We start from the raw sequence: 27,803 nt of genomic DNA, 5'->3' as shown, positions 1-27,803 counted from the left end.
ACTATCATATGATCTCCCTGATATGAGGGAGAGGAGATGCAAAATGGGGGGTTAAGGGGGTAGGAGAAGAATAAATGTAACAAGATGGGATTGGGAGGGAGAGAAACCATAAGTGACTCTTAATCTCACAAAACAAACTGAGGGTTGATGGGGGGAGGGGGGTTGGGAGAGGGGGGGTGGGGTTATGGATATTGGGGAGGGTATGTGCTATGGTGAGTGCTGTGAAGTGTGTAAACCTGGCGATTCGCAGACCTGTACCCCTGGGGATAAAAATATATGTTTATAAAGCTGTAAAAAAAAAAAAAAAGAAAAAAAAATTTGTGTTTTAGCAAATAAAATTTAAGATTAAGAAAAAAAAAAACAATTGTTCAAAAACAGTTCTCTGACTTCTTTCTTTCTTTTTTTTAAAATTTATTTGACAGACAGAAATCACAAGTAGGCAGAGAGGCAGGCAGAGAGAGAGGAAGGAAAGCAGGCTCCCTGCTGAGCAGAGGCTTTAACCCACTGAGCCACCCAGGCGCCCCTCTCTGACTTATTTTATTTAGCATAATGTCCTCTAGGTTCATTCATGTCATTGTAAGTGGCAGGATTTCCTTCTCTCTCTCTTTTTTTTTACATTTTATTTTTTTACATTTCTTTTCAGTGTACCAGAACTCATTGTTTATGTACCACACCCAGTGCTCCATGCAATACGGGCCCTCCATAATACCCACCACCAGGCTCACCCAACCTCCCACCCCCAACCCCTTCAAAACCCTCAGGTTGTTTTTCAGAGTCCACAGTCTCTCATGGTTCGTCTCCCCCTCCAACTTCCATCAGATTCATAGATTTCCTTCTTTTCTAAGGCTGAATGTTTCACTGTATGTACATACTGATGCACACATATATCACATTTTCTTCATCCACTCCTCTTTTCTTTTCTTTTTTTTTTTTAAAGATTTTATTTATTTATTTGACAGACAGAGATCATAAGTAGGCAGAGAGCCAGGCAGAGAGAGAGAGAGAGAGGGAAGCAGGCTCCCCGCTGAGCAGAGAGCTGGATGTGGGGCTCGATCCCAGGACCCTGGGATCATGACCTGGGCCGAAGGCAGAGGCTTTAACCCACTGAGCCACCCAGGTGCCCCCATCCACTCCTCTTTTCATGGGCACTTAGATTACTTCCTTGTCTTGCCAATTGTGAATAATGTTGTAATCAATATGGGGGTGCAGATATCTCTTTGAGTTAGTGATTTCATTTCCTTTGGATATATACCCAGAAGTAAAATTTCTAGATCATTCTGTTTTTAATTTTTTGAGGAACCTCCATAACTGTTTTCCATAGTGGCTGTATCAATTATACATTCCCACCAATGTGCACAAGGGTTCTCTTTTCTCCACATTCTCTTTAGCACTTTTATCTCTTGTCCTTTTGATAACAGGCATTCTTTTAAAGCAGTTTTAGGTTCACAGCAAAATTGGGTGGAGAGTACAAAGTTCCCACATATACCAAATCCACTCCCCCTCAAAGAACATACCCCACTACTGAACATTCTGTGCCATAGTGCTATATTTGTTCTAATCAATGAAACTGCACATCATTTTCACCCAAAGTCCATACTTATATTAGGGTTCACTCCTGATGATGTATGTTTTATGGGTTTTGACAAATGTATAATGACAGGTATCTACTGCTGTAGTATCACAGAACAGTTTCACTGCCCTAAAAATTCTCTATGTTCTATTCATCCTTTCCTCCCCAACTAACCTCTGCCAACCAGTGATCCTTCTATTTTCTCCACAGTTTTGACTTTTCTGGAATATCATATAGTCAGAATCATGTGGTATGTAGCCTTTTCAGATTGATGAAGGAAATTATATAATATATAAAAAATTATATATATTTATGTAAATATATATAATTTTATATTATATATATATTTATACACATATATAAATATATAAAAAATTTTATATTATATATAAAGTATATTTAAAATAATATGCATTTAAGATTCCCCCAAGCGTGCCTTGGTGGCTCAGCGAGTTAAGCGGCTGACTCTTGATTTCTGCTCAGGTCATGATTTTGGGGCCCTAGATCCAGCCTCACTTTGGGCTTCTTGTTCAGTGGGGAGTCTGCTTCAGGATTCTCTCTCTCCCTCGGCCCCTCCCTCTACACTCTCCTTCTGGGTCTCAAATAAATAAATAAATCTTTAAAAAAAGATTCTCCCATGACTTTTCATGGCTTAGTATCTCATTTCTTATCTCTGATTAAGATTTCATTGTTTAGACATACCACAGATTATTTATCCATTCACCTACTGAAGAATATCTTGACTGATTCCAAGTTTAAGCAATGAATAAAGCTTCTATAAACACCCACGTGCAGGTCTTTGCATGGACATAAGTTTCCAATTTATTTGAGTAAATACCAAAAAGTACAGTTGCTGGAATGTATAGTGAGAGTTTTACAAGCAAATACTAAATTGTCTTCCAAGTGTCTATACCACTGGCAGGTGTTCCTGCCAGCAATGAATAAGAGTTTTCTATTGCTCCACATACTTGCCAGCATTTGGTGGTATCAGTGTTTTAGATTTTTGTGATTCTAATACATATGTAGTAGTATCACAGTGTTTTAATTTTCAATTCTGTAATGACATAGAGATACAGATATAGAAATATATACATATACATATATACATATATATAGATAGATATGTAGATATATAGATATATATATAGTCCAGCTATGTTCCTAGAATGAAGAAACGGATTTTTTAGTGGACAGCATTTTGACATACTTTTTATTTTTTTTAAAAGATTTTATTTATTTGATAGAGATCACAAGTAGGCAGAGGCAGGCAGAGAGAGGGGAGGAAGCAGGCTCCCTGCCAAGCAGAGAGCCGGACGCGGGGCTCGATACCAGGACCCTGGGATCATGACCTGAGCCAAAGGTACAGGCTTTAACACACTGAGCCACCCAAGTGCCCCTGACATACTTTTCAAATAAGTCATTGAAGCTATGAATTTTGCTCTGAGAACTGCTTTAGCACTTTAGATTCTGTTATAAAGTATTTTCAAGATCATTATTTTCTAGGTATTTTGTAGTTTCTGTGTTTTAAAATGTCCAAGAGGTCAAGAGTTTTGTCTTGATTCCATCAATTCCTTGTTTTATTGCATTGTGATAGATAACATTGCTTTATTTCTGTGTCTTGGAATATTTTCAGGTTTTCTTTGTGAACAATTTTGTAAATGTTCAAAGGACACATAAATAGAAGATGGATTTTCTATTTTCAGGCTATAGTACGTATTTCTTTTAAATCTTCTATAAATGTTATTTAGGTATTTTCCATCCTTTCTTTTTGTCTTTATTCCTTTAAATGGCTATCATAGATTGAGAAAGGTGAATTCAATTTTATGTTTATGTTCTTCCTTCTAAGTCCTACAGTTCAATACCAAAATCCACCAAAGATATCACATATAAACAAAAGGAAAAAAACAAACCAATAACTTCTAAATTTTAGGAAACCAAATTCATCAATAATTATAATAACACACCATGATCAAATAGGGTTTATTCATAAATGAAATGATGACTTAATTTTGGAAATCTATTACTTTACACTTCAATATTTTAATACTTCAAAAGAGAAAAACCATAAGGTTATCTCTACAGAAGCTGAAAAGGCATGTAATTCAATATTGACGCTTTAAAATTCTGAAATAGGAACAGATGGACAAAACATAAAAAAAAATGCCTACACCTAAAAGCCAATACCATCCTTAATGAAGAAACAGTAGCAAGTTACTATATAACTTTAAAAGGTTAATTACTATTTTGACTATTTCATAATAAAAAGTTAATAGTATCTGATATGATTATGGTTTGGAAGGCTCTGTAGCCTACATTTACTCAGAATTAGAGCTTGATTAAATTAGACATGAAATCTAGTGACCTAAGGGCAATAATGTCATATTGAACAATAATGATCCTATTTTTATACTCAATACTATGCTTCCATAAAAAAACAAAGTAAAAAATATTCTTACTCCAAGCAGTGTGTCAGAGAGTCAAAGTACAGTCATACAGTCTTCAAACAATCATTTGACTGGTTATCAAATACTGAAGTGGCACAAATTTCTGGTGATAAAGACTGAGTTATTCAGATTGGAAATGCCTTTTATAACTGTATTACCAAACTCCCAGTACCCACTGTACCTGTTTCTTTCAGGAGGTTCCAGATTTCTCTACATTTATGGATCTGCTCGAGGGCACGATTCAGTAACTCGGTCTATTTGGCAATAATGCAAAGAAAATTAGTCTCAACCAGACAAAACTTAAAGCAAATTAAAATAATGTATCATATGCATTAAAAGCAGTTAAAAATGATAGAAAAATTATATTTAAGCTGAACACTTACAATTTATATACAAATATTAACCTCTATTTGTATTTCTTTTTTTTTAAAGATTTGATTTATTTATTTGACAGACAGAGATCACAAGTAGGCAGAGAGGCAGGCAGAGAGAGAAGGAAGAAGCAGGCTCTCTGCAGAAGAGAGAGCCCGATGCGGGGCTTGATCCCAGGACCCTGGGTTCATGACCTGAGCTGAAGGCAGAGGCTTTAACCCACTGAGCCACCGTGGTGCTCCTATTTGTATTTCTTTTTTAAAGATTTTATTTATTTATTTAGTTGCAGAAATACAAGCACAAGCAGGGGGCAGCCACAGAGGGAGAAGAAGCAGACTCCCTGTTGAGCAGGGAGCCCAATGTGGGACTCAGTTCCAGGACCCTGGGATCATGACTTGAGCCAAAGGCAGACACTTTACCAACTGAGCCACCCAGGCACCCCTATTTGTAATTTTCTAAATGTCCCAGAAAATGAGGATTAAATAGAAAATCTTTAGCACTATCAATTTTAATAATCTAGGACAGAAGAGCAGCACTTCTAGAATGGTGGTATGAGGAGTTCCATGGACCCTCCCCCCAGTAAAACAACCGTAACTGATAAATTATAAAACACAAACATGTAAAGTCTCAGGAAATTGCCCAAAGGGTAAAAAGAAAATGGAGACACTTCTATTCCAGGAATCTACTAAGTCTCAGTAAGACAGTAAACACCCATGATAGTTGAACCCTCATCTGCTCACCAACCACTCCCAGCTCAGTGTGAGTGCTACTTTGGGGGGGGTGTGACCAAGAAGATGGGGCTCCCTCTATTCTCAGCTTCTAGAGTAGGCATTTCCAGAAGGGGCAAGCTGCCAGCACTTTTCATCCTCCTCCCCCAGATCTGTATTGCAGGAACTTTATTATAAATGAGCACAAATAAGAGGCCTGGAGCTCTCTTCCTCTACCCAGACCCTATAACCAGGCATGGGAAATTGCAGTTATTGGGTCTCAACTGTCCTCAGTGCAGCCTGCTTATAGGACAGAGTTTGCACTGGGAGAGGCAAGTTCAGAATGCCAGGGACTATGATTCCTGCCAAGCACCTTACTCACAGAGCTGGACTGTCACTCTGAGAGCAATGTGCCATGTTCCCACTTCCAGCTCTAAAACAGTGGTATAAAACTTCTTCTCAGGAGAAGCAGCAGCTCATTAGAAGAGTGAGCTCTGTATCTCTGCCTAAGACGACTGACTTTAATTGGAACACAGCTTGGGGAAGTTCAAGTCTAAGGCTACTACAAAAAAAAGGGAGATTCTGGAGTTGAATAATTAAAAAGAGGCTAATAGCTCAATGATGTCAACATGCAAAACAGAAGACCAGCCAGAAGCTTACATAGGGAACCAGGGTGAGAAAAAACTAAGAAGATCCCTACCACTTTTCAAAGGGGCCTCACATTAAGTGTATCAGACTGTGAAACAATTAATGCCTAAAAGCATTTTTGAACACATACATGCGCATGCACGCACACACACACACACACTCACCCCCCCACACACACACAAAGTAACCACGCTAGTAATTAATCAAGATTAACATCTGGGTTAATACCAATAAAAGACCATTCAGATGTTAACAGGGATATCGAGGAAAGAGAAATTATAAAAATAACCCTGCTAAAACTACTTTCATCCCTTTGTAGAGGAGGGGCCAGGGTGACTCCACAGGCAAAGACCGTGACCTCTAGGGAGTGATAACAGAAGCCGTACCCTTCTGTATAGCTGAGGGAAGTAGACTAGCCTGAACTAGCCCAGCCAAGTTACTAAACCAATAAACAACCAAGTATTAATGACAACAAACCACAGGGGGTAATAAGTATTCAAAGATGCTTCAATATATTATCTAAAATGTCTAGTTTTCAACAGAATATTGTGAGATATGCAAAGAAATGGTAAAGTACGACCCAAATGCAGGAAAAAAGCAAGCAAGAGGAATTGACTGAAAAGGTCCAGATGCTGAACTTGACAGACAAAGATTTCAAAGCAGCTATTTTAAGTATGTTCAAACAACAAAAGGAAATCACATTTTAACAAAGGTTTGGTGACAATGTCTCAGCAAATATATAATCTCAATAAAGAAGGCAGTGGGATAACATATTCAATATGATGAAAGACAATAACAGTTAACCAACAATCTAATAACTAGCAAAACTATCTCTCAGAACTGAAAGCAAAAAACAAAAAAATTATAAACAAAAGTTGATAGAATTTATTGCTGGCAGAACCATTTTATAAAAATGCTAAGAGAAGTTCTTGAGGCTGAAAACAAATGACGCCAGATAGTAATCTGAATCCAAACAGAAAAAAGTATACTGGTAAAAGCAATTATGTAATAATTATGTAATCATAAAAGTGTATAAATATATATTTCTTTTTTCTTCTCTCAATTGTTTTAAAAAGCCATTGTATAAAACCATTGTTTTTTATACCTAACAGATATCCATAGACCATTCCACCAACCCAAGAATCACACAAATTCTTCTCAAGCACATACGGCACTTTCTCCAGGACAGACAATATGCTAGGCCACAACAAAAACTTCAAATAAAGTTAAAATAACATGAAATTACACAAACTACGTACTCTGACCTTAGTGGAGTAAGTTTAGAAATCAATAAGATAAGTCTGAGAAATTCACAAATATGTGGATATTAAATAAGAGGCTACTAAATAAATAATGGGTCAAAGAAAAAAATCACAATGAAAATTTAAAAATAATTTAGATGAATGAAAAGCAAATACAACATACCAAAACATATGGGATGCTGCTCAAGCAGTATGCTATGGTCCGAATGTGTACCCCTCAACCAGTTCATATGTTGAAATCTTAAACCTCAAAGGTGCAGGTACTAGTAGGTGGGGCTTTTAGGAGGTGCTAAAGTCACAGAGGTAGAGCCCTCAAGAATGGGATGTGTGCCCTTTATAAGAGGCTCTAGAGAGATCCTTAGCCCTTCCTACCATGCGAAGACAAAGAAGGCGCAAGCTATGAACCAGGAAAAAGGCCCTCACCAGAGAACACAAGTACCTTGCTAGTACCTTGATCTTGGACTTCCATCCTCAAGAACTGTGAGAAATAAAATTCTGTTGTTTATAAGCTTCCCAGTGTGTGGTGGTTTAGTTATAGCAGCCTAAACGGGCTAAGAGAAAAAACTGGCACTGAGAGTGGGGTGCTTCTCTAACAAACGCCTGAATGAATGGAAGCAGTTTTGGAACTGTGTAATGGGTAGAAGCTGGAAGAGTTCAGAGGTGTGAGCTAGAAAAAAAACTACTTTGCTGAGAATGAATGGTTAAGAGCAATTCTCATATTTGAAAGAGGACTTTAGCTATCTCCATTTTTTTACCTCAGTCTGTACTTTATAATTGATGAAGTTCTTCTTTTTGGCTTATCTCAACTCACGCAAAGTACCCTGTGAGCAAAGCATCCCATGATGGGAATTAAACTACCCTCTTAAGCAATAAGGATTGCCCTGAGCCTTCAAGACCCCATGGGACTGATCCCAAGACAATGACTGTATCTTCATGTACCTACTGACCTTTTCCCCACGTTTTCCCTGTATAAACCTAGAATTATTTTTAGCACTTCCACGGTTGTCTTTGAGACACTAGTCTGCTGTCTTCCCACTGTTGCCCTCACTGAAATAAATTCCTTTCTTTTTTCACCACCAATCCCCCCTCTGCCTCTGGATTTTGTCAGCAGCGCATGGCCAAACCTGGTCTGTCTGGGACCCCCAGAGCCAGGTGCTCTTGCATCCCTGTGCCCTGGTTACATGAGGACCAAGAAAGAGAAGAGCTGCAGAAATCAATCTCCTTAGAGAACAATTTGGGAATACAGTGAAGATAATGTTGGTAGAAATATGGACATTGAAGATCATTCTGATGATGAATGAGGAACAATGGAAATTGGAGGAAAGCCACCCATGCTAAAAAAATAGCAAAAAGTTTGGCGGGATTGTGTTTATGTCCTAGTGTTTCATAGAAGGTAATACTTTTGAGTGGTGAAATTGGACATTTGGCTAAAAAAATTTCTAAGCAAAGTGCTGAAAAAGTGGCCTGGTTTCTCTTGAATGCTTATAGTAAAATGTAAGAAGAGAGAAATGATTTAAAGGTGAAAACGCTAATCACAAATGAAGCACAGGGGCACCTGGGTGGCTCAATCCATTAAGTGTCTGCCTTCTGCTCAGGTCCTGGGATTGAGCCCCGCACTGAGCTCCACATTGGGCTCCCTGCTCAGTGGGGATTCTGGTCTCCCTCTCTCTTTGCCCCCCACCTCCACTGCTGCTCACTCTCTTACATGCTCTCTCAAATAAATAAATAAAATCTTTTTTTTAAAAAAAGGAAGCACAATTTAAAAATTTGGAAAATTTTCAGCCTATCAAATTGAAAGAAATAAGAAAGCTAGTTTAAGACAGAACACTAAGGGTATGATTGAAATTTGATAAGGAGAATGCTGTGGTTCAACCATCTCAACAGAAGCCAGGAGCTATTCACATGCCAAGACAATGGGGAAATTGGTCAGCCATCTAAACAGAAGTTAGTAACTCTTGTCCAAAGCAATGGAAGAATGACCTGAGGCAGTTCAGAGTTCTTGGGGCTGGCCCTAAAAAAAGGCCTCCCAACACAGGCCCTAGAGTACAAGGGCCTAAGAGGCAGAATGATTTCAAAGGAGAAGACACAGCTCCCCAGTGCCACTGAACCTCCCCGACTCCCCTTCTCAAATTCTGGTGCCATGTTGCACAGCCACTCCAAGTGCAGCAGGCTATTATGCCTGCCCCTCCAGACGACATAGGTCACAAACTTTGGGAAGTCATCAGCTTGGTGTCCTCATGGTAGGCAGAGTGCAAGAGCGGGGAGCATAAAGGCTTCCACCTAGATTTCAAAAGATGCCAGAGGAAACTTTGGAGCTCAAAGAACCACTGTGGGGTGAAGCTATAACAGGAGACCACCATTAGGGGCAACACCCAGTGGAGCTTTCCATCCCAGGGCTGCACAGCTACTGTGAGGGATTCCAGTCTGAACCTTAATCTGTGAGAGCTGTAGCATGGGGTTACACCTGGCAGAACCATGTGGGTGGGGCCTAGAGGTTTGGGGACACAACTGCAGCCCCAGTGGGTCCAGAATGTGGGACACAAAGCCAAGGAGGATTGTTCCCAAGACTTGGTGTTTAATATTACTTGGCCTACTAGGTTTCAGACTTACTTTGAACCCATTAACTTGTTTTTTTTTTCCTATTTCTCCTTTTTGAACAGGAATATCTATCTTATTCCTGTCTCTCCACTGCATTTTGGAAGCATATAACTTGTTGGATTTCACATGTTCACAGCTGGAGAGCAATTTGCCTCAGGATGAATTGTACCTTCAGTCTTACCTCGTATCTGGTTTAGATGATATTTAGAAGAAACTATGGACTTAGACTTTTGAGTCAATGCTAGAATGAATTAAGACGTTTAGAGCTGTTGAGATGGAATGAATGTGTTTTGTATGAGAAGGACATGAATTCTGAGGGGCCAAAGGAGGAATGCTGTGGGTCTGAATGTGTCCCCAAATTTATAGTACTTCAAACAACTTAAGACACAGTGCTTAGACGGAAATTTATAGCTATAAAAGTTATTACAAAAAGAAGAAGTAAGTCACTAAGCTAAATTTCTACTCTAAGACACTGTAAGAAAAGCAAACTAAAACTTAAGCAACCAGAAGGAAGAAAATGATAAAGATTAGAGTGGGAATTAATGAAACAGAGGCCAGAAACATAATAGGGAAATAAAAGAAATCAAAGTTGGTTCTTGAAAAAGAAAATAAAATCGAAAAAAATGTTGTATAAACTGGTCAAGAAAAAAAAAGAAGACACAAATGACTATAATCAGGAGTGAAAGAGGGGCCATAATTATCAAACTTACAGAAATAAAAAAGATGATTCTAAGGGAAAACTATGACCAACTGTAAGCCAAAAAATAAGATCACTTAGATTATAATAGACACATTTCCAGAAACATAAACTACTGAAACTGACTCAGAAATTAAAAATCTACTTGACTACAAAAAATAAAGAAAAAATACTCTGAAAACTACAAACCATTGTTGAAAGAAATGAAAACCTACTGAATGGGAAAGACATCCCATATTTATGGGTAATAAGACTTAATACTGTTAAGCTCACAGTACTGTCCAAACTGATCTACAGGTTCATTGCAATCCCTATCAAAAGCCTAGCTGGCTTCTTTGCAGAAATTGACAACTTGGGGCACCTGGGTGGCTCAGTGGGTTAAAGCCTCTGCCTTCGGCTCACAAGTCATGATCTCAGGGTCCTGGGATCGAGCCCCACATCGGGCTCTCTGCTCAGCAGGGAGCCTGCTTCCCCTTCTCTCTCTGCCTGCCTCTCTGCCTACTTGTGATCTCTCTCTGTGTCAAATAAATAAATAAAATCTTAAAAAAAAAATTGACAACTTGATCCCGACATGAATATGGAAATTCAAAAGACTCACAGTAGCCAAAAAAGAAGGACAAAATTGAAAGACTAATACATTTCTATTATAAAACTTAACTACAAAGCTATAATAATTAAAACAGTGTGGTTGTGCCATAAGAATAGACACAGACATCGATGGAACAGAAATAATCCTCCTCATTTATGGTTACTTGATTTTCAACAAGGGTGACAAGATAATTCGATGGGGAAAATGTCTTCAACAAACAGTTCCGGGACAATTGGATATTTAAACGCAAGAAAAAAAATGAAGTTGGACCCCCCCCATCTCATGCCATACACCAAAATTAACTCAAAATGGAATGTAACAAGTAAAAATATAAAGCTGTTAGAAGAAAACATAGGGATGAACCTTAATGATCTTTGATTAGGCAACAGTATTAAACACTGACACCAGAAGCACAAGGAACAACAACGAAGTAAATAAAATGGGTTACCATCAAAATTAAAAATGTTTTTGCTTCAAAGGGTACTGGTAAGAAAGGGAAAAGACAACCCACATCATGAAAGAGAATAATTGCAAATTGTTATCTGAGAAGAGTCTAGTATCAAAAATATAAAGCAACTATAAGAACTCAATAATAAGACAAACAACCCTACTAAAAATGGGCAAAAAAAAAAAAAAAACCCTGAATAGACATTTCCCAAAGAACATATATAAAGGGCAAATAAGTACATGAAAAGATGTTTTTATCTTTTGTTATTAGTCATGATATCATCAGTCATTAGAAAAATGCAAATCAAAACTACAATGACATAGCACTTCATACTTTACTAGCATGGCCATAATCCAAAGGATAAAACAGCAAGTTGTGGCAAGGAGGTGCAGAAAGTAGAACCTTAGCCTAGTGCTGGTGGGAATGTAAAATGGTTTTGCTGCTCTGGAAAATACTCTTGTAGTTCCTCACAAGATTAAGCATAGAGTTATCATAAAACCGAGCAATTCCACTGCTAGGTATATACTCAAGGGAAAATAAAACACATATCCACACAAAATTTCTATATGAGTGTTTACCATAGCATTATTTGTAACAGCTGAAAATTGTTAAAACTCAATATCCATCAGTGGATGAATGGAAAAACAAAATGTGGTATATTCATATACTGGAATATCATTCAGCCATTGTGGGAATGAAGTACTGATCCAAACTACAACATGGTGAACCTATAGGGAGTCAGTCAGAAAAGACTAAGTCACATGATAGTATTTATATGAAATATCCACAATAGGAAATCTATAAAGATACAAAATAGATTAGTGGATGCCTAGGGCTGCTGGTTGGGACAGGGAGTGACTGCTAATATGTAAGTGTATCTTTTCAGAGTGATGAAATGTTTTAAAAACTATATTGTGGGGGCGCCTGGGTGGCTCAGTAGGTTAAGGCCTCTGCCTTTGGCTCGGGTCATGATCTCAGGATCCTGAGATCGAGCCCCGCATCGGGCTCTCTGCTCAGCAGGGAGCCTGCTTCCTCCTCTCTCTCTCTCTGCTGGCCTCTCTGCCTACTTGTGATCTCTGTCAAGTACATAAATGAAATCTTAAAACAAACAAACAAAAAAACTATATTGTGTCGATAGCTGCACAAATCTGAATATTCTAAAAACCATTAAACTGTATACTTTACTGGGTGAATCATAAGCTATGCTAATTATACCTCAATACGTTTGTTAAAAAATAATGTAGGATAGGGGTCAGGATACGTTTGTATAAAAGGCCAAACAGTAAATGTTTTAGGCTTTTCCAGCCACACAACTATCTTTCACGTATTTTTCTTTCACATACATTTCCACATATATTTTCTTTTACTATCTTTTTATTATCTTTCACATATATTTTCATTCACAACTTTCCACGAATGTAAAAAAAAACAAGTGCTCAGGCTGCAGAAACACAGGCCACCGGCCTGATTTGGCTAGACAGCAGTAGTTTATCCAACCCATTTTAGGAAGGAGATGTAGTTCCTCGATAAATTATAATGGCTGTATATTTTTTCCCGAGATTTGTTCTTTTATTTTAGAGAGAGAGCAGTGGGAGGGGCAGAGGGAGAGAATCCTTAAGCAGACTCCCCGATGAATGCACAGTAGGGGCATCGGGCTTGATCCCCTAACCCTGAGATCATGACCTAAGCTGAAATCAAGAGTCAGATGCTTAACTGACTGAGCCACTGAGGTGCCCTGCTGTATATTTTTTTATTGAAGTATATCTGACATACAATGCTACATTAGTTTCATTTGCACAACATATTCATTGGCCAATTCTACACATTCCTCAATGCTCACCACAATAAGTATAGTCACCATATAATGTTATTAAAATGTTAATGACTATATTCCCCGTGCTGTACTTTTCATGTTCACAAATTATATATTTTATAAGTGGTGGTTTGTATCTCCTAATCCACTTTTCCTATTTTGCCCATTACCCCATCCACTTCCTCTCTGACAATCATCAGTTTGTTCTGTATTTAAGAGTCTGTTTGCTTTGCTTCTTTTTTCCATTTTTTTTCTTTTCCTTTTTAGATTCCACATATAACTGAGATCATATGGTTTATATTTCCTTTATCTGACTTACTTCGCTTAGTATAATACTCTAGGTCCATCCATATTGTCACAAATCATCAGGTCTCATTCTTTTTTTATTGCTCAAAAAATTAAATCTAGAAGAAGTGGGAGAGGAAGATGGCGGCAGACTGGAGGACATGAGGTTCATCTCGTCCCATGAACACAACTAGATAACTATCAAATCATCCTAAATACCCCAGAAATCAACCTGAAGACTGACAGAACAAATTCCACAACTAAAGGGAGAGAAGAGGCCATATCAAAGAAGGTAGGAAGTGTAGAGACACAGTTTAAGGAAGAAACAGATTACAAGTACTTCAGAGGAGAGGGAGCTGTCATGGAGAAGGGCAAGAGAGAGAGAAAGAGAGAATGAGACAGAGAGACAGAGAGATAGAAAGAGAGGAGCATGTAAGGGAATGGACAAGAAGAACATTTCCCCAAAGCTACTGGCTTGGAGGAACTGAATTTCCGGAGTTCTCGCAACCAGCAAGGCTTACAGCCTGGAGTTTTAGGGTCAGCAGTCTTGGCTAGGATAGGAACTTGAGGGTACTGTGCTGCTCCTGGAAAGAAGGCAGGCAAACAACATGGGGTAAGACAGCATGGAAATAGGGATCTGAAGAATGTCTAGGGCATACAGTGGGAGATTATTCCTTTAGGCCTCTCTGGAAAGGAAAGAGGTGACTGGTGCCATTTCCTTCCCCAGCCCTCCCAGCATAAACACAGAACCACCTGAGGGAAGCAGCTCAGCCCGGATACTGGCTGCCTAACTTGCTTACACAAAACCCCAACCCCTGTGCTCTGGTGGGACTACCCTTCTCAATCAAGTCTACTTCAGTCCCAGCATGGCTAGCCCTTCCCCTAGAAGACCAGCACAAATCCCTGCCCACACCATCTCTCCCAACCAGAGAGTTCTACAGGGCCTCTGTCTTGATGGAGTTGGTATCAGGTCTTATTTCACAAGCAAACTGCACCACACCTAGTTAAAACTTGGCACATGCAGGTTAGGGACTAAACACTGCCCACAACAGGCTAGGAGAACCTCTGCAGATGACTGGCCTGAAGGACACAGCAGGCAAAACCTAAGAGCAGAGTGCACACGGCACACACCAGAAACACTCTGAAGCACCATGCCCTGGGCATGACATGAGCTCTTATTCATAAGGACATTACATTCAGGAGCAGGAGACATAACTGGCTTTTCTAAAACAGAGATGAAAGCAGAGACTCAGACAAAATTCCAGGATGTAGGAATTTATCCAAATGAAGGAACAAGATAAGGCCATGGCCACAGATCTAAGTGAAACAGATATAAGTAATGTTCCCGATAAAGAATTTATTCATTTATTCATTCATTCATTCACTTTACAGAGAAAGAGAGCAAGCGAGATAGTGGGGGTGGATGAGGGAGAGGGGGAGAGAGAGAGAGAGAATCTCAAGCAAACTCCCTGCTAAGTGCAGAGCCCGACACGAGATTCAATCTCATGACCCTGAGATCATGACTTGAGAGGATATCAAGAGTCAGTTGCTTAACTAACTGAGCCACCTAGGTGCCCCCTGATAGAGAATTTAAAGAATAATCATAAGGATACTCACTGGGCTTGAGAAAAGAATAGAAAACACCACTGAGAACCTTACCACAAAGATAAAAGAGTTAAAAAAGAACCAGAGATGAAGGGTACAATAAACAAGATCAAAAGCTGGCTTGACACAATGAACAACAAACTGGAAGAAGCAGAGGAATGAATTAGTGACCTAGAAGATAAAATAATGTAAAATAATGAAGCTGAACAAAAGACACAAAGAAGAATTATGCAACATGAGAACAGACTTAGGGAACTCAATGACTCCATGAAATGTAGTAACATTCATATTATAGGAGTCCCAGAAGAAAGAGAAAAGGGGGCAGAAAATTTATTTCAGGAAATAATAGCAGAAAACTTCCCTAATCTGGAGAAGGAAAGAGACACTGAGATCTAGGAGGCACAGAGGACTCCCATCAATATCAACAAAAGCAGACCAACACCAAGACATACTGTAATTAAACTGGAAAAAGACAGTGATAAAGAAAAAATCCTAAAAGCAGCAAGACAAAAAAGAGGCCCTTAAGGGAAACCCATAAGGCTAGCTAGAGATTTCTCAACAGAAACTTGGCAAACCAGAAGAAAGTGGCATGATATATTCAGCATGCAGAATGGAACATCTGCAGCCAAGAATCCTCTATCCAGCAAGGCTATCATTCAGAATAGAAGGAGAGAAAGAGTTTCCCAGACAAACAAAAACTAAAGTAGTCTGTGACCACTAAATTAGCCCTGCAAGAAATATTAAAGTAGGGACTCTTTCAGTGCAAAGGAGAGACTACAAGTGAAAATGACAAGAAAGGATCAGAGAAAATCTCCAGGAACAATGATAAAACAAATTATAAAATAGCACTAAATAGATATTTCTCCAGAATTACTTTGAATGTGAATGGACTAAATGTTCCAATCAAAAGACACAGGGAGCCTGAATGGATTAAAAACAAGACTCATTTATATGCTGCCAGTAAGAGACTCATTTTAGACCTAAAGATACCTGCAGATTGAAAGTGAGGGGATGGAGAACCATTTATCATGCAAATGGAGCATAAGGAATAACTGGGAAGACATTGGGAGATGGAGAAGAGAAGTGAGCTGGGGGAAATCGGAGGGGGAGACAAACCATGAGAGACTGTGGACTCTGAGAAACAAATTGAGGGTTTTTTGGGGGGTAGGGGGTGGTGTGAGCCTGGTAGAGGGTATTAAGGAGGGCACGTATTGCATGGAGCACTGGGTGTGGTGCATAAACAATGAAATCTTGTAACACTGAAAAAATTTTTAAATTAAATTAAATAAAAAAAAAGCCAGAGTAGTAATACTTATATTGTACAGACTGGACTTTTTTTTCTTGTATCTCCATTGGGATCAAGGTAATACTGGCTTCACAGAATGATTCTGAATGTGTTCCCTCTATTCCATAATTTGTAAGATTTTGATAAAAATTGTTACTAATTATATTTTTAATGTTTGGCAGAATTCACCAAGGAAACCATGTAGTCTTGGGCTTTTCTGTGTTGTCAGATTTTTGATTCCTAATTCAACATTCACTTCTTGTTATTGGTCTAAGAAGATTTCTGATTTGTTAGGACAGCATTGTTTATAGTTATCTGTTATCACCCTACGTATTTCTGTGGTTATCTGTTATATTGTTATCCATTTCTCACTTTGGTTTTTGGGTCTTGTCTTTCTTCTAAGTTAATGTAGTTAAAGCATTGCCAATTTTATTTTATTTTATTTTATTTTATTTTGGAAAACCTGGTCATTACTTTCAATGTTATGTTATTTATTCTGGTCTCTGTTTTATTAATTTCTGATTTTTCTTTGTTATTTCCTTCCTCTACTAAACTTTAGCTAAGTTTCTTCTTTTTCTATTTCCTTGTGGCATAATGTTGATTATTGAAACATTTTTCTTAATACAAGCAATTTTAGCATAAATTTCTCTCTAAAATCCACTTTTGCTGTATCCCATAGGTTCTGGAATACTGTGTTTTCTTATTTATTTATTAAAAAGATTACTTATTTATTTGACAGAGAGAGATACAATGAGAGAGGGAACACAAGCGGGGAGAATAGGAGAGGGAGAAGCAGGTTTTCTGCGGAACAGGGAGCCCGACGCGAGGCTTAACATGACCACAGCTGAAGGCAGATGCCCAATGACTGAGCCACCCAGGCATTCCTCTTTTTTATGTATTTGTTCTGAGACATATTTTGATTTGCTGTTTGATTCCTGTTTTTTTATTTCTTGATAGAGAGAGAGAGGTCACAAGTAGGCAGAGAGGCAGACAGGGCGGGGGGGGGGGGGAGGAAAGCAGGCTCCCTGCTGAGCAGAGCCCGATGTGGGGCTTGATCCCAGGATCCCGGGATCATGACCTGAGCTGAAGGCAAGAGGCATTAACCCACGAGCCACCCAGGCGCCCCTGCTGTTTGATTTATTTGGCACCCTGCTTGTGCAGTACTATGTTGTTTAATATTTACATATTAATATTTGATATTTACACTGAGAAAAATGAGAAAAAAAGAAACAATACAACATACCAGACCTGTCGGACAATATCATATAGTCTACTATATATGTAATTTGAATCCTAGGAGGAAAAGAGATAAACAGGACAGAAAAAACATCTGAAGGGACAGTGGTCAAGAATTTTTCAAAATTAAAGACATCAAACCATAGCTGCAAAAACGCTCAAAGAATGGCAAGGATTTTTTTTTTTCAATTTTAACCTAGATATACTATATTCGAACTGCTACAAAACAACGATAAAAGAGAAAATCTTATAGACAGTCAATGGGAAAACATAAGATATCTGTATATAGAACAAAGATGAAGCTAACAGACTCCTCAGCAATTGTGCAAGCCCAAAAACAGTGGAGTGACATCTTTAAAGTGCTAAAATTAAAAATAACTGATGGCTCTAAATTCTACACACAGCAAAACTATGAAAAATAAAGGAAAAATGCTTTTTCAGAAAAAGATGGGGAAATTCAATAGATCGACACTACAAAAAATGTTAAAGTTCCTGAGGCAAAAGGAACAGGATATCAAACAATAATCTGGATCTCAACAAAGAAATGATTCAAGGCAGCCCTTAAAATGTACATAAATTTAAAGAACATTTAACTTCTATTTAACAGCTCTAAAAATAAATTTACAGCCTAATCAAAACTAAGAACAATATATTGAGAGTTTATAACATACATAAAAGTAAAATGTACAATAACAATAACAAAAGATGGAAGGGAAAGGGAAAATTGAAAGCATTATCAGTGTTAAGATTCTTATATGACATGCATTAGTTAATATGTTCTCACTTTTTGGTTTGAAGTACAGATTTCATTTTCACCTGAAATAAATAAGCCTGTTCACACATGTAAAGAGTTGAAAAAAAGATTAAGAAATACCATATGACCCGTAATGCTACTACTGGGTATTTACCAAGGAAAACAAAAACACTAATTCAAAAAGATATATGCATCCTTATGCTTACTGCAGCATTGTTTTATAATAGCCAAGATACAGAAGCAACCCAACTGTCCACTGGTAGATAAGTGGATAAGAAGATGTGGTGTGTACATACACACATACACACACACACACACACACACACACACACACACAAAATGGTATATTACAACTGCTGTATTTTTTTTTAAGATTTTATTTATTTATTTGAGAGGTGGAGATCACAAGTAGGCAGAGAAACAGGCAGAGAGAGGGGAGGAAGCAGGATCCCTGCTCAGCAGAAAGCCTGATGCGGGGCTCGATCCCAGGACCCTGAGATCATGACCTGAGCCGAAGGCAGAGGCTTTAATCCACTGAGCCACCCAGGCGCCCCACAACTGCTGTATTTTTTTTTTTAAAGCATCCCTCACTTCCCCCCCAGCTCATATTCAGGAGAGTAAAGACAATGTTGATAAAACTATACATTCCATCTACATTCCTTCATCATCTACTTATTTGGAAATACTCAAATTTATGAGCATTTAGAGAACAAGGAGCAGATAAATAGAACAGAATTCAACAAGTCTTCATTAGACAAGCAGAACACCACGGTCTAATTTACAGGGACCAGACTCAGATGGTAAAAGGCAGAAATTCATCTTCCATTACCTAAACAGATATTCTTTCAAAAGCAAAGAAGATTATAGAAGGGTTACTAGGTTAGAGTTCTTAGAAACCATTAACATTTGCAAGAGAAAGAACACAAAAAAAGAACAGTTGTTGGAAACAAAACAATTAAGGACTATACTTAAGAGTTTGTGAAATTTCCCTCACATCAATTTGATCTCTATTCATTAAGATACAAAATTTAACAAAGTCAGGACCACCAATTTAAGGGAAAAACTTTTTTAAAAAAGATTTGTTTCTTTATTTTCCAGAGAGTATGCAGTGTGCGAATGGAGGGAGGAGCAGAGGGACAGGGAGAAGCAGTAGAGAGAATCTCAAGCAGACTGCCTGCCAAGCACCGAGCCCAGTGTGGGGCGGAGCTCAATCTCACAACCCTGAGATCCTGATTTGAGCTGAAATCAAGAGTCGCATGGCTCAACGGACTCTGAGTGACCGAGAAAAACTTTTAAAAGGTTAAAAGCATTATGCGAAAACTAGGAAGTTATTACTCTTTTTAAGTAAAGCATAAGTCCTTATTGAGAATAAAATTGCATTTACCCATGCTTTTTAAGAAGCAAAATGATTTTTTTTCGTTTTGCTCTGGGGCACATAAGATTCTTTTCTCATATTCTTTTAAAATGGAAAGGTTTCTAAAAAGAGGTCCCTTTACTTCTCAAGGTTAAGGATTTTGTCTTCTTTATCTCCACTACCTAGCAGAATACTTAATACTCAAATGTTTTTTGAGTTGAAGTCAACAGGGAACAGAAAGGAAGGGAAATATGTTGGCAGAGATCTGGAGACAGTTTGTTCCAGATCTGAAGAATCATATGAAAGAAGCAATTAACGGAAGGAAGGAAATAAACAGCAAGAAGGATTTTATACCATTTGGAAAGAAAAGCTGGCAAGTATGGGAAATTGGGAAGTTTTCTTTGTCTAGGTAAGAGAGAAAAAGCAGAGAACCAGATCTTAAAATCATACCAAAAATGCTAGTGGTCCAACTTGGAGACAATTTTCTTAGATGTTGATGTTGGCATTTTCTTAAAGGGGTAAGGTTTACAAAGCTAAGAGTGGACTTGAGGCAAAGGTAGGAATTCTGTCTTTTTGTTGTTAAAACTGAATTACTGATAAAATATTTAAGGATGTGGGTCAAAGAAAGCAAATGCAATTAGAGTGAAGAAAAACAATCCAAGTAAATAATGAGCTGGCTACTGAAGCTGCAGAGATAGAAAAATTCTTCCTTAGAGAATGTGTAAAAGGCAACAAAAATAGAGAAACCTCTTTCTTATGGGCCACATATGATTGCAGGGAGATGATGAAGAATATCTAAAAACAGATTTGGAAAGAGTGGTCCATGGGAAGAGGCATTTTAAAAGAAGAGATACTCAATCTTTTTAAAAGAAGAGGCTAAGCCAAATGTGACCTTTTCTTAGGAAGGAATGAACCATTACAAACCTTTGAAATCAAGATGCTCCTGGAAAGGATGAAAGGGTTCTTTAAAGAGAATCAGAAAGAACTGCATCAGGGAAGGCAAACACACCAAATAGCACACTAAACTCTTTCTTGTGTTTTCTTTGAAGGTAGCACATTACCTGTTCAAAAGCTGTTGAAGCTTTTCTCCCTTGCTCTAGATCAACTGCAGCTGCCATTAGTAAACATGTTTTCTGTGCAATCAGAATTACTTGATCAGAAGGACAAAACTGGGACAGCTGATAAGAAATAACCAGAACATCAATGAATACTGTGAATTCTGCCAGGTGAACAGAAACAATCAGAATGAAAATCAGCAACATCCTGTCTGAATGGAAAAATTCAGCTGGAAAAACACATCTCACCTTAAAAATGATATAGACTATAACACTGATTTACGGTTTTAATTTTATATTACTTTCCATTGTTTTTAAGAACATTTCTGGAGATAAGAAGCTTCATTTCTTTGCAATTTTCCTATCTTCCCAGTGATAGGTACTGTCGTTTGGCCCTGTATTTCTATCTAGTGATTTATTTCTTGCTTTATGTTGTAATTTCTAAGTGATTTTTCCCCTGGCAAATAGATTTCCCCTTTGTATTGAACAGAGCTGAAATTAGCACATATATTGTCATGGTTGAAAGACACAATGTCAAATTTGACAAGCATTATTAGGCATAACCTCATCATTAAACCTTGTCCTCTAACTTTAGAAAAAACTCCCAGCTTTTACTACAATAAACCTCTAGGCCCTTGGGATTCTTACATAGAACCCTACTAGTGCTATCACAAATGTTCAAACTAAAACAAATTCATTTCACCTAATTTAAATGGCAATTAAACCTGAACTTTCAAAGACTATTTCTTAATCTCCCAAAACGTTTAGTGATCATAATCATCACTGTCACTGAATTAACAGCATTTCAAAACACCTTATCTCTCTAGGTCTCAGGTTACTAATACATAAAATGAGGGAGTTATGCTAGATTATCTCTATAGTTCTTTCTAGTTCTAAAACTCTTAACATTTAATCTATCTCAACATATCAGATGATACACTCCTGAATGTGTAAGAGAGACATTCTTAGCCCCTCTCCTTTTACTTTCTCATCAATATTGCTTACTTTCTGGCATTTAATCTTGACCTTGGAGACTAATGACTATTTAAAAATGCTTATAATTGCAAAGTAAGCTTACAAATCCTTACACAGAGAACCTGCTCTAGGAAAAATTATAAAGTAGGCCCAAGATTCTTAGTATTATTTTTACCTCCTCATTTCCCCAGATACCTATTATATACTCCTACAGATTTATAAACCTTCCTAATGTTTTATTGGTTGACAACTTAAGAGTATTCCTTTCCTAAAGAGAGTTATATTTTAATATAGGACTCTGGGAGACTGAATTCCTTCAAAAGCAAAGAAATAAGTCTCTTATGGTAAAACTTTAATCTCTCTGATGGTTGTTGATAGTATTTTGCTATGTGGAGAACTGTTTCATATCTGCGCATTGTATCCTATAAGGAACAAATGCTCCTTAGGTCATTACTGTTTAGACATGTATTTTAAAAATTTCTAGATTAAAAGTCCATGCCACTTTATATTTTGCCCTTGAAAATAGCCACAGTGGTCTTTGTTGTGGTCCATTCGTGAGATAATTACTAGAACAGACTTACCTTGTAAGAGAGGATGAAAAATTCTCTCATTGCCACTGGGTCTTTGCCACATTGCACAGCCAAGTTCCAAGCTGAAAGTTAATATGAAATGATAAGATTATGAAAATCTGTTTAAACTGTACCACTATAATCTTTACTACCTGCATTTTTTAATATTAATATACTAATGAGGGGTTTCTTGGGTTAAAAAAGCTAACTTTAGATTTTTAGAGAAATTTTTTCATGTAAATTTGGAGACTTTTATAACTTCCAATCTTTGAATCTTGCCAATAACTAATGGAGGTAATGCTGATTTTTTTAAAATAAAAACTGGGAACATAAAATACATTATTTTTTTAAAAGATTTTATTTATTTATTTGACAGAGATCACAAGTAGGCAGAGAGGCAGGCAGAGAGAGAGAGAGAGGGAAGCAGGCTCCCTGCCCAGCAGAGAGCCCGATGCAGGGCTCGATCCCAGGACCCTGGGAACATGACCCGAGCCGAAAGCAGAGGCCTTATCCCACTGAGCCACCCAAGCGCCCCCCATACAATACATTCTTAGTTGGAATAGATGCCTCTAAAAAATAAGTATCACCAAGGAGCTCACCACTGGAATTCATAAAAGTATGTTAAAATTCAACAAAGAGGTGGGGAGCTAAGATAGCAGCTTGCCTCATCCCTTGAACACAGTTAAATAACTAATCAAATGATTCTGAATACCTAAGAAATCGACCTGAGCACTGGCAGAACAAACTACACAATCAGAGGGAGAGAAGAGTCCACAGTGAGGAAAGCAGGACGTGCGGAGATGTGGTTTTAAGGAGAAATGGGTCATGGGTGCTGTGGAGGAGAGGGAGCCCTGGTTGTGGAGAAAGGCAAGAGACAGTGGAGCACACAGGGATATGCACAAGGTGAACACTTCCCCAAAGCCACTGGTTAGGAAAATGAGAGGGGCTGATTTTTGTGAGTTTTTGCCACAGTGGGGCTCAAAGACTGGATTTTTAGAGGTCCGTGGGCATGGCTGGGATAGAGCCATAAGGGCACTGCTGCACTCCTGGAAAGAAGGCAGGCAAGTAATCCTGGGGGCAGACAAGGCAATGTGAAGATTGCCTCTGGCACATGGGGAGAGACTGTGCACTCTTCTTGGAGCACATCTGTGAGAGGTGTCATTCTAGGAGTTGCCTCTCCAGGGACAAAAAAGCGAGCCAGCAGGTGCCATTTCCTCCCCACCCCCTCCCCAGCATAGGGAGAGATACATGCTGAGGGCGGCTAACCAGGATGCTGGTTGTTTAGCTTGCTCTGCTCCAAATCCCACACCCTTGCACTCTGGGGCAGCTGCCCTTCGGGGTCAAACCTGCATCACCCCCAACAGAGCAAGACTCTCCCCAGAAGACAAGAGCAGGTCCCTGCTACCCAGGTTGCTAAAGTTTGGAGTTTCAATGGTCAGCACACTTGGCTAGGATAGAGCCCAAAGTGCACTGCACTGCTTCATGCAGGCAATCAACCTGGAGACAGTGTGAAAAGAGCAATCTGAAAAATGCCTGGTATATACAAGAGGAAATTATTCGCTCTTCTGGGAGTGATTCCCTCAGAACGGCAAGCATAGAAACCACACTCCAGGAAAAATGGAGCTGGCTGGTGCCTTTCCCCTCCCGTGCTCCTCAGCATAAACGAACTTTAGGAAACAGAACAGCATCAACACTGGCTTCCTAACCCGTTAATACCAAGTCTTGGCCCCACTGTGCTCTGCTGATACTGCCCTACTCTGGCAAGTGTGCCTCAGTCCCAGTGCAGCAGGCCCCTTCCCTGGAAGGCCAGCAGAAACCTCTGCATGAACCTCAACCACTGACCAAAAAGTTTTGCAAGGCTTCTTCAGTTCTAGTAGAAGTAGCATTGGGTCTCATTTAACAAGCAGACCAGAGCCTGCCTAATTAAAACTCCCTACATGGGGTGCCTGGGTGGCTCAGTGGGTAAAAGCCTCTGCCTTCGGCTCAAGTCATGATCTCAGGGTCCTAGGATCGAGGCCCACATCGGGTTCTCTGCTCAGCCGGGAGCCTGCTTCCTTCTCTCTCTCCGCTTGCCTCTCTGCCTACTTGTGATCTCTGTCAAATAAATAATCTTTAAAAAACAAACAAACAAACAAACACTCCCTACACTCTGGCTAAGGTCCAAACACTGCCCGCTGCAGACAAATGACCTGAGGAATAAAGCAGTCAAACCACAGCAACCGAGTGCACACAGCACATACAAGAGACACTCCCTTTAGTGCCCAGGCCATGAGCACTATGTGACCTCTTTTTCATACAGCCATTTCTCTAAGGAGCAGGAACCATAACAGGCACACAGAAGAAGGCAGAGACATAGACAAAATGCCAAGATGGAGGGATTCATCTCAAAAGAAGGAACAAGAAAAAAAAAAGGAAGAACAAGAAAAGGTCATGGCTAGAGATATAATTGAGACAGATATAAGTCACATGCCTGATGCAGAATTTAAAGCAACAATCATGGGACGCCTGGGTGGCTCAGTGGGTTAAGCTGCTGCCTACGGCTCAGGTCATGATCTCAGGGTCCTGGATCGAGTCCCACATCGGGCTCTCTGCTCAGCAAGAAGTCTGCTTCCCTCTCTCTCTCTCTCTCTGCCTTCCTCTCCGTCTACTTGTGATCTCTCTCTGTCAAATAGATAAATAAAATCTTTAAAAAAAAAATAAAGCAACAATCATAAGGATACACACTGGGCTTGAAAAGAGCATGGACGACTTCAGGTAGACCCTTATTGCAGAGATAAAAGAGTTAAAAAAACAATTAGACATGAAAAATGCAGTAATTAAGATTCAAAACCAACTGGATGTAATGAGGACAAGGATGGAAGAAGGAAAGGAACAAATAAGTATAAAGAAGATAGAATAATAGAAAATAATAAAGCTGCACAAAAGACAGAAAGGGTAGTTATGGATCATGAGAACAGACTTAGGGAACTCAGTGATTCCATCAAACGTAATATCATTCATATCACAAGAGTCCCAAAAGAAGAAGAGAGGGAAAAGGAAACAGAAGGTTTATTCAAGGAAATCATAATTGAGACCCTCCCTAATCTGAGGGAAAAAACAGACATATAAGTCCAGGAGACACAGAGAACTCCCATTAAGATCAATAAATGCAGACCAATACCAAGACATATTGTAATTAAATTTGCAAAATGTGGTGATAAAGAAAAAATTTCTAAAAACAGCAAGACAAAAGAAGTTCTTAACTTTCAAGGGAAGACCCATAAGGTTAGCTGCAGATCTCTCCACAGAAACTTGGCAAGCCAGAAGGGAGTGCCATAATATATTCAAAATGCAGAATGGGAAAAATCTGCAGCCAAGAATACTCTATCCAGCAAGGCTATCATTCAGAATAGAAGGAGAGAGAAAAAGTTTCCCAGACAAACAAAAACTAAAGGAGTTTGTGACCACTAAATCAGCCCTGCAAGTAATATTAAAGGGGACTCTTTGAGTGGGAAAGAGAAATTAAAAAATGACAAAGACTAGAAAGGAACAAGCAAAATCTCCAGTAACAATGACAAAACAAGCAATAAAATGGCACTAAATACATATCTATCAATAATTACTGTGAATGTAAATGGACTAAATGTTCTAGTCAAAAGGTATAGGGCGTCAGAAAGGATAAGAACATAAGTCCCATCTATATGCTGCCTACAAGAGACTCATTTTAGACCTAAGGACACCTGCAGATTGAAAGTGAGGGCATGGAGAAACATCTATCCTACTAAGGGATATTTTTTAAAAATGGGAGTATCGATATTTATATGAGACAAACTGGACTTTAAAACAAAGACTATAACAACAGACAAAAAAGGGCCCTATGTAATAATAAAGGGGACAATCCAGCAAGAAGATGTGAGAAACAAACTGAGGGTTTTGGAGGGGAGGAGTGGGTGATGGGTGAGCCTGGTGGTAGGTATTAAGGAGGGCACGTATTGCGTGGAGCACTGGGTGTGGTGCATAAACAATGAATCTTGGAACGCTGAAAAAAAATTAAATTTAATTAAAAAAAGAAGATCTAACAATTATAAATAGTTATGCAACCAACATTGGGGCACCCAAATATATAAAAAAATTACTAACAAATATAAAGGAATTCATTGGTAATAATACAATAATAGTAAGAGACTTTAATACCCCACTTATAGCAGTGGACAGACCATCTAAGCAGAAAATCAACAAGGAAACAATGGCTTTGAATGACACACTAGATCAGATGGACTTAACAAATATATTCAGAACATTTCATCCTAAAGCAGCAGAATACACATTCTTTTCAAGTGCACATGTGACAGTCTCCAGAGGAAATCACACACTAGGTCAAATCAGGCCTCAACAAGTACAAAAAGACTGAGATCATAACTTGAATATTTGCTGACTATAACACTATAAAACTTGAAGTGAACCACAAGAAAAAACAAGGAAAGGCCACAAACAAATGGAGGTTAAACAACATGCTACTAAAGAATGAATGGGTCAATCAGGTAATCAAAGAAGAAATAAAAAAAATACATGGAAACACAATGGTTCAAAAACCTTTGAGATGCAGCAGAAGCGGTCCTCTGAGGGCAGTATATAGCAATATAGGCCTACCTCAAGAAGAGAAATCTCAAATAAACAACCTATGTTTAAACCTAAACTACCTAGAAAAAGAACAACAAATGAAGCCTAAAGCCATCAGAAGAAGGAAAATAATAAAAATTATAGCAGAAATAAACTATAAGGAAACTAAAAAAAAAAAAAACCAGTAGAACAGATAAATGAAGAGGCATCTGGGTGGCACAGTCAGTTGGGTGTCCATTTCTTGGTTTTGGCTCAGGTCATAATCTCAGGGTCCTAAGATCAAACCTCTTGCCATTCCATGATTCCCTCTCTCCCTCTACCCCTCCCCTCTGCTGTGCTCTCTCTCAAATAAATAAATAAATGTTTAAAAACAAAAACAAAGGGGCGCCTGGGTGGCTCAGTGGGTTAAGCCGCTGCCTTCGGCTCAGGTCATGATCCCAGGTCCTGGGTTCGAGCCCCACATCGGGCTTTCTGCTCAGCAGGGAGCCTGCTTCCTCCTCTCTCTCTGCCCGCCTCTCTGCTTACTTGTGGTTTCTCTCTGTCAAATAAATAAATAAAATCTTTAAAAAAAAAAACAAAAAAACAAAAAAACAGAGCAATGAAACCAGGTACTAGTTCTTGGGGGAAAAAAACAATAAAATTGATAAACCTCTAGTTAGATTTATCAAAAAGAAAAGAGAAAGAACCCAAATAAAGAAAACCACAAATGAGAGAGGGCAAATAACAATCAACACCACAGAAATACAAACAATTGTAAGGAGAATCTTATGAAAATTAATATGCCAACAAACTGGACAACTTAGAAAAACATGGATTAATTCCTCGAAACATATAAATTACCAAAACTGAAACAGGAAGAAATAGAAAATTTGAACAGACCGATACCAGTAAAGAAACTGAATCAGTAATCAAAAATTTCCCAAACAAACAAAAGTCCT

The 27,803-nt window shown here is 38.6% G+C and overlaps 1 protein-coding gene across 3 annotated transcripts in view; it reads right to left on the bottom strand.

Annotated features, from left to right (window-relative positions):
• The window catches only part of LOC125092250 (cationic amino acid transporter 3), a 311,497-nt gene that overhangs the window by 64,132 nt on the left and 219,562 nt on the right, over positions 1 to 27,803 (bottom strand). For all 3 annotated transcript variants that reach the window (XM_047716623.1, XM_047716624.1, XM_047716625.1), the window contains exons 23-25: positions 22,279 to 22,349; positions 20,729 to 20,845; positions 4,196 to 4,268 (exon numbers count right to left, since the gene is read on the bottom strand). In XM_047716623.1, coding sequence (XP_047572579.1) covers positions 4,196 to 4,268; positions 20,729 to 20,845; positions 22,279 to 22,349 — 261 coding nt within the window. The remainder of the gene's footprint in view (positions 1 to 4,195; positions 4,269 to 20,728; positions 20,846 to 22,278; positions 22,350 to 27,803) is intronic.

The sequence above is a fragment of the Lutra lutra genome, chromosome X (assembly GCF_902655055.1).
Source record: "Lutra lutra chromosome X, mLutLut1.2, whole genome shotgun sequence".
NCBI classification, from domain to species: Eukaryota; Metazoa; Chordata; class Mammalia; order Carnivora; family Mustelidae; genus Lutra; species Lutra lutra.
The sequence above is the reverse complement of the archived record's forward strand: the minus strand, read 5'-3'. Positions and strand labels throughout refer to the sequence as shown.